The following is a 12,567-nucleotide window of genomic DNA, read 5'->3' on the forward strand; positions in this document are numbered from 1 at the left end:
CCATGAAATACTTCATAATGGTAGAAAACGAGTCTTCCTCCTTGCATGAGGAAAAATCCCATAGCATACCCACTTGCATCTGTCTCCACTTCAAAGGGTCGTTGCAAGTTTGGTAATGCCATAAGTGGTGCTTCACTGATCTTCTTCTTTAACTCATCAAAAGCCTTATGTTGCCCTTTTCCCCACTAGAAACTCTTTCCACTTGTTGTTATGGCATGGACCGGTGCTGCTACCACTGAAAACGAGGCTATGAATTTACTTAGGTATTGTCCTACTCCAATGAAACTCCGAATCTGAGTAACATTAGTAGGCACTATCCATTTGATGATGGCCTCCATATTGGAAGGATCAATCTTCAATTCTCCTCCAGCAATCACACATCCCAAATACACCAAGGACTGCTACGCAAACTCGCACTTCTTGAGATTTGCTAGCAACCTATACTTCTTCAATTTTTCCAACACCAGCATCAAATGTGGAATATGCTCCTCCCAAGTAGCACTAGATATCAACATATCATCCAAAGAGACAATAACAAATGAATGTATAAAAGGGTGTAGTACATTATTCATTAATCTCATAAATGTAGATGGTGCATTACAGAGGCCAAATGACATTGCTAATCACTCATATAAACCTTGTGTGGTTTTGAAAGTGGTCTTCCATGTATATTCATCTTTGACTCGAACATGATGAAATACTTTGCTTGTTGTGACTAATCTAGCAGATCGTGTATCCTGAGCAGGGGTTATCTATTCTCAATTATGATTTTATCAACACCATGTAATATATACACATTTGCCAAGTCCCATCCTTATTTGGCACAATGATGATGCGTGACCCACATGGTGATGTACTCGGTCGAATGACACCCTGTTCTAGCAGCTGCTACAACTACTTCTTCACCTCACTTGCTTCTATAACAAACTACCTGTACAGCCCAATATTTGGCAATGCAAAGTCTAAAAATAGCTAGATGCTCGACTTCTCTCTTAGGGGGTAGGACTTTAGGCTCTCAGAACACGTCCTTGTATGCCTGTAACAAATTCTTCAATTTTTGTTTTTGTTTCCTAGTACACCTATCTGGGGATGCCTTGCCTCTTATTGACTCCTCTACATAATGTTTTTCTCTTAAAAATAATAAAACATACTTCTTGTTGGAACTGATCAATTGATTGGCTTGGTTGGCACTTACTAGTGAAATTTTCGACTATCCTTTGTGCACATTGATGATGAATGATTTTCCATCCTTGATGATCCGGTACTGGTTAGCTCTCCTCATGAATATTGCATCATGCATGTACATTTATGGACTCCCAAACATGACTCCACATACATCAAGGGGAACCACATCCAGATCTACTTCATCATTAAAATCATCGCTGATAGAAAATCTAATTTTACACTATTTTGTTACCTTCAGCTCTGCATCCTTATGTACCCATCCTAGTGGATATCGGTTTGGATGATCACGAACTTCTAGCCCCAACTTCTTGACTAGATCTACTGCAGTGATATTTTCTGGCGATTTTGAGTCAAACAGAGCATCAATCTTCATCTTCTTGACATGTATCTTTACACGGAAGAGTTTGGTAATTCCTTTCTCTTCCTGTTGCTGAAGGCTACTCAGATTCACCTCCTTATGTATTGATGTACAGATGATCTTCTCATCCACGTCTGAGTTGCTTTCGACTTGGTTGCTTGGCTCAATATCCATGAGATTATTCTTCTTATTTTCATTCTTCTTGTTCTTTGGGTTTAGCTCTGGATGCCACTTGAAGCACTTCTCTTGTATATAGCCATCAATGTTACAATGGTTGCAGTTATTGCTAGGATATTTGCATTGGTGTGTTGTGGGTTTCATATTTTTATCTTTTCCCCTTTTTTTCTTCTTCTACCCATACTTAGAATCATCTTGTTTCTCCTTTTTCTTCGATCCACTTGACTACGCTATTTTCAGGCCTATGTTCTCCAGGAATTGTGCCTGTACAAAAGCCTTGTCCACTGTTTTGGGCTTGAGCAACATTACTTTCTCACGCAGATGGCGGTGTAGACCCCACAAATACATGAGGAGTTCATATCGGTTATTTGGAGAGATACCCAACATTATAGCCATCTTTTTGAATTCTATGGTATACTCCTGCACGCTTTGGCACCGCCTTTTCCATAAGTGATGCCACCAGATCCACTGGTCTCCACCTACCCAATGGGGTAAAACTGTGACTTAATGAGGGTTTTGAAATCCTCCCACTTAGTCACTGGAGGTTCTCCCTCCAAGCTCAGGGTTTCAGTGTGGCTCTCCCACCAAGTTAGTGCATGGCCCTCCAATTTCAGTCGCCCGAATGAGATCTTCTGCCCTTCCTCGATCTAATGGACACTTAAACAAACTTCTAGTTTCTACAACTAGTGGTTCAACTTCAAAGCATCGATATTTCTATGGTATGGCTTGATATCAAATTATGCTTCCACTTTAAACAGTGATTGTTTCATGAAACTCGAATTGGGTTGATATTTTTCAGGTTCTTTCTTCAGGTATTTATCTGCGTCTTCGTGATCTCCCGATCCCCCTTTTTATTTTTCCTCTACACTTGATCCCCCTTCTTCTCCAAATATCACTAGCTTATTTATTAGGGCCACCATGAGGAGGTTTACATTGCAGTTTATATTCATGACTTGTTCTTCAAGCCATGAAAACCTCACCTCTATAGGACTACGAGCTTTGTTTATAAATTCATCACCCATAGTTAATGTTTTATGATTTTTGACCTCGTCAATCTAGATCCCTGAAATATCCACAAAATAGCCAAAGAAACCCACTACGATACCAAATGATCCATAAAATATCATGCATATTCCAGTGGACAGTTTGTGACAACAAGTCTAGTAATATTATATGAAAACTCTGAGATTCTACACTATTACAGTTTTATTTAATTTCTTGATCTGAAAAGTTAACTGTAATTAATGGATGCATGTAAAAGTAAATCAAGCATAAAAGTATAGAATGATAAAATAAGCACACACACACATGACACACAATATATGCTCTCTGGGAAACCCTTTTAGGAGAAAACCCAGGTGGAAGGTGAGGTTTGTTCACTCTCATTTTCTGTCTAGAAATATGGCTACACATACAAAGAAGTAATGTGTATAGCTCATGGGCTACTATAGTGCACATATCCTCTCTGTGTTCTCTACCTCCTATCTCTCCTGGCTATCTTTAATCAACTATGGAACAAAATTCTCTCGAAAGAATGGATTGCCTCTTCCTCCTACTGGCCCGATTATAACACAGCCCGATAGCCTACTAGTGGTTAAGTTTCACTACATCAGCTCTTAACTAGAGTTACAAAATAGACTCTTCTATAGTATTTTAAATAAAAAACACATGGCTAGCCCCTTTCCCATGAATAATGGGGGATGACATGGCATCCTCCTAAACTATAGGTCTGAAAACATCAAGATCAACTTCTTAGTGGTGTAACTTTCACATATGGACTCCAATTGACACAATGATTACATCGTTAGAAAGCTTTGTGTGTGTAGAATATCATCAAAAGGTGTGGTGCTTAAGAAACAAACTTTTACCCCCACCAAACTTCATTTTATGCCTCAAAACACTCCCGAAAGGTTTCAGACCTCGCTTCACCAAACTGGGTCCCGCATGTAAAAATGGTCTTGTAAGATGATTCCTCAACTTTTTCCACTCCAAATGCATCGAGATGGATGAAAAACAATATAATGATCCAATTTGGATCACACCTCTCCATTTTTGGAGGTTTTGGTGCCCAAAAGCTGTTGTGGAATGAGGTGAGCAAATGTTTCCTCCACCTTCTCTTTGGTGCACCATTTAGCTTTGCCTGGAAGTTGTCCCTTCAACCCAATCTGCCAAAGGTATTACCTCCCTTGCCTTATAGTTATGGACCTCTTCTACAAAAATGTATCTTCAGTCATCTCTGCTTGAGAGTCTTGTGCCAAATCCTGCACAAAAGGTAGAACCTGTTCCTCTTCATGTTCTAGCATGGAAGGCTCATAGAGTTTTAAATTCTCTACATTCGCAATTGAGTAAATGCACATATATGGTGGTAAACTGAGTCGATACATATTATCACCCACCTTTTCCAGTATCTCAAAGGGACCATAGCCTAGAGCCTTGATTTTCTTACCAGGCCTCTGCAATCTCTCCTTATTCAATTGTAGCCATACTCTGTCTCCCACCTTGAATGATTTCTCTATTCTGCATTGATCATGTCTAGCCTTATACTTCACCTGAAACTTCTACAATGTTTCCTGTACTTGTATATGGATCTTCCTGATCTTCTCTATAAATTTTTCAGCACTCAAAGCATCTCTTGTAATCTCTTCCTTCACTCATCCTTGCTACCAATATGCAATATCCAAAGGTGAAGGTGGAAAGTATCCAAAACAAGTTTCAAATGGGGACTTTCCCGTAGAAGTGTGGACCACTCTATTATAATAATGTTGTATATATACCAGATTTTCATCCCAGGTCTTCAGATGCTGCTAGTTCTAACCCGTCAGGAGCTCCACCAAAGTCTTGTTGACTACTTTTGTCTACCCATCCATCTATAGATGGAATGTTGTAGATCTCTTGAACTTTGTGTTCATATTCTCCCATAATGTAGTCCAGAATGCACTGAGGAATATTTTATCCTGTCTGAAATGATGCTCCTTGGTATTCCAAAGTGTGCTTAAACCTGTCCAAATAACAAGTTTTCTACTTCTTGTCTGCTGATGGTATTTTTATATGGAATCAAGACACACATCTTTCTGAACTTGTCAACTACCACGAATAGGTATTCATGTCCCTTCCTGGTTGTCAGTAAACTTCCGACAAATTCCATGGAAATTATTTCCCAAGGACAAGTAGGTACATGCAAGTGATGACATAGACCCTATTTCATGTTGCTACACTTAATGGTACAAAAAAGCATGCATCCTCTTATGAATCTAGCTACGTGTTCTTGCATCTTGGTCCCATACACATACCTCTAAAAATTAGCCATGGTTTCCCTACACCTAAGTTCCCTGCAACATTAGAGGTGTGAGCCTCACTAATCAGTTGCAAACTCTCACCTTTGGGAACACATATCTTATCTAACATGTAGACTAACCCATCCTAACAATGGTAGTAAATGATGTTGTCACCATTGTGCACATGATTCTAACTCTGCAATTGCTAATACACCTCCTTGAAGTCCTCATCTTCTGAATATGCCTCTTTGTATACATTATGGGTGAATGACTGCATATGCATAAGAGTCCCCAATGCTATAATATTTGATGTGGGTGGAATTGAGAGCATATTGGCCAACTTGTTTGTGTTTCCCTTCATATACTTGATCACAAAATGAAACTACTGTAAAAACCCCATCCATTTGTAATGCCTAGTCTCTTGTATCTTTCTATGGGCCTACAGGTATTGTAATGGCTAGTGATCTATGTAGATTATTGTCTCCTTTAACATAAGATAGTGCTTCAACTTCTTAACGGCTTGCACTGTGACATAGAGCTCCTTCTCATAGGTAGGGTATTTAAGATCTACCCCATGAGATACTTGAGAATGGTAGAAAATGAGCCTTCCTCCTTGCATAGAGACAACTCCCATAACATATCCACTCGCATCTGTCTCCACTTTAAAGGGTCATTGTAATTTTGGTAATGTCGAAACTAGTGCTTCATGGATCTTCTCCTTTAACTCGTCAAAAGCCTTCTGTTGCCCTTTCCCCCACTGGAAACTCTTTCCACTTGATGTTATAGCATGGAGCGATGTTGCTACCACTAAAAACGAGGCTGTGAATTTCCTCAGGTACTGTGCTACTCCAATGGAACTCTGAAACCCAGTAACATTAGTAGGCACCAACCATTTCATGATGGCCTCCATATTTGAAGGATCTATCTTCAATTCTCCTCCACCAATCACATATCCCAAATACACCAAGTACTTCTAAGAAAACTCGCACTTCTTGATATTTTCTAGTAGTTGGTGCTTCTTGAATATTTCTAGCACCTGCGTCAAATGTGAAATATGCTCCTCCTAGGTTGCACTATATACTAGTATATCATCTAAATAGACAATAATAAATGAATCTATAAAACGACACAGTACATCATTCATTATTCTCATAAACGTATTTCGTGCATTACATAAGCCAAATGGCATAACTAACCACTCATACGAACCTTGTGTGTTTTTGAAGGCAATCTTCCATATATTCTCTTCTTTGACTCGAACCTAGTGTTATCCAGACTTGAAGTCCAGCTTGGTGAAATACTTTACTTCCTGCAACTGATCTGGCAGATCATCTATCCCCAATAGGGGGTATCAGTTCTTGAGCAAGATTTTATGCAATGCCTTGTAATCTTTACACATCCTCCAAGTCCCATCCTTCTTTTTCACAATGATGATGGGTGACCCAAATGGTGATTTAATCGATAAAATGACACCATGTTCCACTAGTTGTTCCAAATGCTTCTTCACCTCACTTGCTTCTATAACAGACTGCATGTACAACTGAATATTTGGCAATGTGCAGTCTGACAATAGCTGGATCTCGTGCTCCACTTCTCTCTTAGGGGGTAGCACATTAGGCTCTTCTAACACGTCCTCATATACCTGTAAAAACTCCTACAATTATTATTTTTTTCCTAGTACACCCCTCTAGGGATGCCTTGCCTCTTATTGACTCCTCTATAGATTGATTTTCTCTTAAAAGCAATAAAAGATACTTCTTGCTAGATCATGCATGTATCCTTCCATTACTAGTCAAATTATTTCTAGGCCCCTGTGATATTTCCTGAGACCACCTCATGTGGTTCCAAGACCATAGAACAATCTAGCTCAACCAAATGAAAGAACCTCATGACACCATGGCTATCTGGAAATGGAAAGGAAAAGCTGAAAGAACTTTCACATCTAGGAAATCCCATCCCAATGATATCAAGAGAAGCAAATACGCACATGCATATACCATGCATTCCAAAACTAGCAAGGAAATCATACATGAAACTCGATAGCTGAAAGTAATGTTGTTGTAGCCTCTTGATTCAACTCTTCCTTGATTGATCTTTACATCCCTTTTCTTTCTTGTCCTTCCTTTACATTCCTTTCTCCAATTCTACAGTGCTCCAAGAATTCTCTAACATTTCAAGAGTATGAGAGAGTAGAAAGAATAGAGAGAGTGCTCCAAAAGTGAACTGACAAAATTTTGTGAAATGATCCTCATAAGCCTTTTTATTTGAGGCATCTATTTTCTTGAATTTCCATTATTTTTCCTTCAATTTCCTCTTGACATGAAATATGTCACCTGTCACCTTCCTTTTTTCCTATTTTCCATTATTTTCATAAATAATATTCCATTTAATGCCTCTTTGCCTTTTCAATGCCTTTGCCATTTCCTTTACCAATTTTCTCTTAGCCATAATAAAGCAAATGAACACTCACTATGATGTTTTGCCTAACATTAATATTGGAATAAGTTTCCGATGACATTGGTCTTATTTTTCCTTTATTAAATTTCCTGCATGAAATTTTAACCTGTGGCTATTACAGTTTACAAATGCACTACCTACAACATATAAACTTCAATATGCAAGGATCGATATTCCAATTGGGGTAATCACAAGGTAGTGGTACCTCGTACTTAAATATTGGCTGATTTAGTGATTTATGAAGGTTGGGAACTCAAAATGAGTTGTCCCTAATGGAAGCATTGAAATGGCTCTCAAAATTCTTTTTTTCTTCCTTTACATTTCTAACATCATTCATTTTTTCACTCACATATCATAGATTAATTCAATTATAGATTTGATATTTTATAACCTCAACACTTGTATAACTCAAATTAAATTCATAGCACATTGATAACTATTTAAATTATTCTTTTTAGTATGATAAAATTTATCAAAACTTTTTTATTTTTGTTGACTACGAAATATATCATAGATAAAAAGTATATGATTAAAAATTGTTTCAATTGAAATTTTGTATTGTTAATGTTTCACAGACTCAAATTATGTTTGACCTTATTCAAGAGCTACAAGAAAAGGTGCATTATGAAAATCCTACATAGTTTCTAAATATTTTACTTTTTAAATTGATGCATGTTTTAATGGTATAATGCATTTTCCATAAATAACATGTCAATTATGTATTCCCCATAAATAGTTAGAGGTAGAAGTATAATTGCATAGTAAACCAGGTTGCCTCATCTCTTTATTATTTCCAATAAATGTTCAGAAACTTCTGAACTAAAAGATCACATATTTTAACCACATTGAAAAGAAAGATAAATATTATTGCTAAAATAGATATTATAATTTTAAAAAAACTATTCAAATCTATTAAAACTTAACCAATGCATTTATCTATAACATAAAAATGTCTTCTCCTACTTTGGGTGCTAAACAAATTAAAAGCATGAAGCAGGAGGAAGCATATGGTATATCTTCACCCAATTATCGTATGGGGGAGGTTGGGCCAACTTTCTCTCTACTTGATCACACTCATTATACCAATTAATATGGTGTGTAGTCTTAATGGCTCACACCATAAGAAAGTCTCAATACAAGTGACATGGAAAATCCTTGGTTCATTGTGACCCCTTAAATTTAGTTCCCTAATTGTTCAGGAACAATAAAGTCACTCTCCATCCTCCTATGTCGTATTTTAGCATGGAGTATTATTTTTCTCCATTTTAGCTTTTAGCGATTCTCCAGATCCTCCTAACCTGGACATCCCTCATATTAAATTTTTTGAACCTCTATTGTATAATTTTTTGGTGGCTCCTTATCTGAGTAAGGTTGGAGTCATTATATTCCTTTGGAGTTATTTTCTTGTAGTGGATTTCTATTTCAGTGTGGAGAGGGACTACTGGGATTTCGTAAAACATATGCTCATGTCCTCGTTTCACTCTAGTTGTGTTGATAAAGGTTACTCTTCCATAATTATCTCTATTGGTTTGATGGGAACCACAGTGATAGTATCATGGCATCCATGGTGTAGAGATTATGACACTTGAACACACTCCCTTTGGTTATTATGTAGGTGTTTCCTCTCACCTCAATTTCCAAGTTTTGTCTATACTTCCCTACTCCAGTTTTTGTTCCCTTGAATTTCCAAGTAGGACAATTAGTCTCCACCATGGTTAGAACTCTTGCAAGAGAACTTACTGACTAGTATTATCTTTGTCATTTTGTTTTTTCTAACATGTTTTCTTCTTTTGCATGTATGTATTGATGGAAAAACTATCTAGAATAACAACTTTTGTATCCCTAGTATTCATTTTTGGTCAAAAGAGTTATTATTTTATCAATGATTTAGTTTTCTAGTAATAGACGATGACATAAAATAGTTTAATGTATAACTTATTAATGAATAAATACAATTTCTTAATAAAAGAACATCAAGAAAACATAAAACTGTCCTCATTTGAAAAAGTAGTAAACACATCTCAATCTAGGATTGAGAAACACCATGGTCCTAGAGGTGTACAAAAAATTCCCTTGTTTGGATCAACATGAAATACTATATATTTATCATACTATGAAAATAGAAGCGTAAGTAGATGATACTCCCCACCCATGCCATAAAACAAAATGAACCCTTATGTTTACATTGGATTGTTGGTATGGTATTTCTAAGAATAACGTAAAATTCCCTTTGCAAGTGTTGAAATATGAAGTATAATAATAATTTTAGTCACTTTTTCATGAAATCTTTAGATACCTTAGGCTTCTTATAAGAAATTCTCAAACATTTTTATGAAAATATTTATTAAATTTCAGTTGGAAAATTTTGTTTTATTAAAAGTGTGAGATTTACTTATTAATGTTGGACATTTAAATATTTCCTTTTAATTATGAAGTCCGAAATTAATACATTAAAAAAAAAATAGTTTAGGTGGTTGGGAAAAAATTGTGAACTCAATTCTCACCTATAATACTTATAATTAATAATAAATATATCTTATATAATTTTTAATCTTATTATATATATTCTTCAAATAAAATATAAAAATACTTTTAATATTAAAAAAATTGCAAATAAGTTAAAAATTAATGAAAATTTATTAAAATGTAATTTCAATTATGAAACCATTATTTTCTTAGAAAATTTTAACTAAAATTTTATTATAATCGAAAACTAGAACTATAAATATCTATTTAAAATATATATATATTTATTTTTTTATAAGGTGAATTCCATTAACTAGAAAATCAGGAAATTAAATCAAAAATTTTATCAATCGTACTAGACTCTTTCATGGGGGACCAGACCATAATGAAAATTGTACCCTTCGAAGGGACACTGAAGATATTTCAACAATAAAAACATAAACATCTAAAAAGCTATACTAGGACATTGGCCTATCTAGCCATACACATAGTAAACAACAAAAAGGAGGACATGAACTTGATACATCATAGTGTTAGGGGAGACATTATGAGTATGAACTAACTACTGGGACATGTAGTTCGAACAGGATCCTTCGCTTCTCGTGAGGGTCCTGTAGAAACTGGAGGAATATTGGTATGCTTCATGATTCTCAGTAGCTTCCAATCCATCATTTCCAATTTCCAATTGTAGTGCTTCATATGTCCATGCATATGACCCAAGGTTCTAAGTAGATCCCTCCTAGACTCTTGAATATCCAACGGAATGCATCATAAGAAGAACTTCATATGCCAATATTAATCGACAACATGGATTTATTGAATTTCTCTACCTTGTGCATTTCCCATATTCAGTATCCAACATCACAATTCCACCATCACTTTTGTTAGTGTCAGTGTCTTCACACTTCCATCAGTGATCAAATTGCTCTTTTACATGCATATTAGGTGTCTCATTCGATCAACTACATTCCATTAGGTCATGGATCAACTGATGGTAGTGGTTTCATTTCAGTTTCCCTCATGTCATATACCTACTGGCAAACCTCTTTTCAGTCATTTATAGTCATTTCAGTTCATTTCATTCAATTTTAGGGTTTAGTTTCACTAGGTCTAGGGTTTGTCATCATGGTCATCCAAAACTGAATAAAAGGTCAACAGGCACATGAGGAGGATTAATAAGTTCATAGAATCATAAATTTACTGTTGATATGCTCAATAAATCTTTTTTACCTCAAAACTCTATTTTGAGGTGAAAACAGAGTTTTTATCATTTTATGTACAAATTTCATGTAATTTAAGTGTTTCTATATGAAATAAGTTCAGCAGCTACTTTTGGTCACCTTGCCAATTCTAGCCACTGCAAAAAAAAAAGCACCAATGCATCAGTCCATCAAGTGGTCAAGAAAAAGTCAAACTTCAAATTAAAAATAGAGTTTTTGAGAAAAAGTGACTAAGACTTTATGAAAGTGGATTTGCAATGAGGAAAAATTAAAGTGCATCCATTTATAAAGTGAATTCATGCTAGCCATCCATTTCAGTGTGAAAAACATCAAGTGAAGAAGCAAAAACGTGATTTGGAGTACCCCTAAGAAACTAATTCCCTTCATTAAACCCTAAGTCCCCCATAAGTCAAAACCCTAGTTTCTTAAATCATTCCCTTCATTCCCCTACTCCACTTCACATCTGCAAAATCTCTTCATACTCATCTCCTTTGTTCTCACACATTGTCATTGTGCACCATACCATCACCACATCATATCCCTAAGACAAGCTTCATGGCAAGAAGTAGTGAATCAAGTTTTGAGGAAGAAAAACTTAGTGATAGCTCAAAGGAAAGAAATGTGTAGCCCAGGAGACCTCACAAGGGTGGAAAAATTATTAGGGAGGAACCTATTAGCATGACCAAACTCCTTGCTTGCCCTCTTGCCACCACATGTTTCAGATATCAGTCTTGTTTTGAGTTTTGTGAGATGGTTGAGAGGGTTAAATACCATCCTGAGTTAGCAAGGCAGTTTTTCATAAACATGGAGAATAATGTGGTGCACCTTGCTGGGATCAATTTCACTCTTTCACCAGCTATTATTGCAGAAGCTACAAGAATGCCAGATGTAGGGGAAAAGTGGAACAAAAGGAAAAATATCATTAAACAACGTTATGAACCTTATATCAAGGCCAAATACCATGGTAAACTTAGCACGGTGTTTCCTTTCAAATTCTTGGAGGACTGGTACTTTCCACTCATGAAGCTTATCATCAAATACTTTACGTGTGAGGATAGGTTCTCTAGAGTTTATGCCTACCACATCAGATTGCTTATGCACTTCACCAGGGTCAGAATGATGAGAATTCCATATTTCATAAGTAAAAACATAGAGAGGATGACAGTGATTGCAAAAAGAAAACCTTTTCCACAGCAACTCAATAGTATTTATCATTTTTGTATCATTAAAATTGTGGTTTTGCATCAGCTCACTCAGTTGGGAGTGTCATGGGAAAATTTCATTGCCCATGAATGCTTCAAGGGGCCTCAAATATTTTCCGATCCTCAAGAGGAAGCTGAACCTTCCGGGCAACAAAGAGACCCTGAAAGTAAAACATAAGAGGCTCATGTTCCTCTATTTGTTACTTATGAAAGAGGCACTAGGATGC

The 12,567-nt window shown here is 36.2% G+C and overlaps 1 protein-coding gene across 2 annotated transcripts in view; it reads left to right on the forward strand.

The window, feature by feature from the left end:
* Window positions 1-12,567, forward strand: part of LOC149261671 (agamous-like MADS-box protein MADS2) — a 396,844-nt gene that overhangs the window by 361,006 nt on the left and 23,271 nt on the right. The window contains exon 5 of one of the 2 annotated variants that reach the window (XM_089382179.1): window positions 8,028-8,069. The exons of the other annotated variant lie outside the window; for it this stretch is intronic. Within the exon in view, the coding sequence (XP_089238305.1) occupies window positions 8,028-8,069 (42 nt within the window). The remainder of the gene's footprint in view (window positions 1-8,027; window positions 8,070-12,567) is intronic. 2 annotated transcript variants of the gene reach the window in all.

Source organism: Pinus tabuliformis, chromosome 6 (genome assembly GCF_031772625.1).
Source record: "Pinus tabuliformis cultivar Carrire ecotype Pingquan chromosome 6, CPIR1, whole genome shotgun sequence".
NCBI lineage: Eukaryota > Viridiplantae > Streptophyta > Pinopsida > Pinales > Pinaceae > Pinus > Pinus tabuliformis.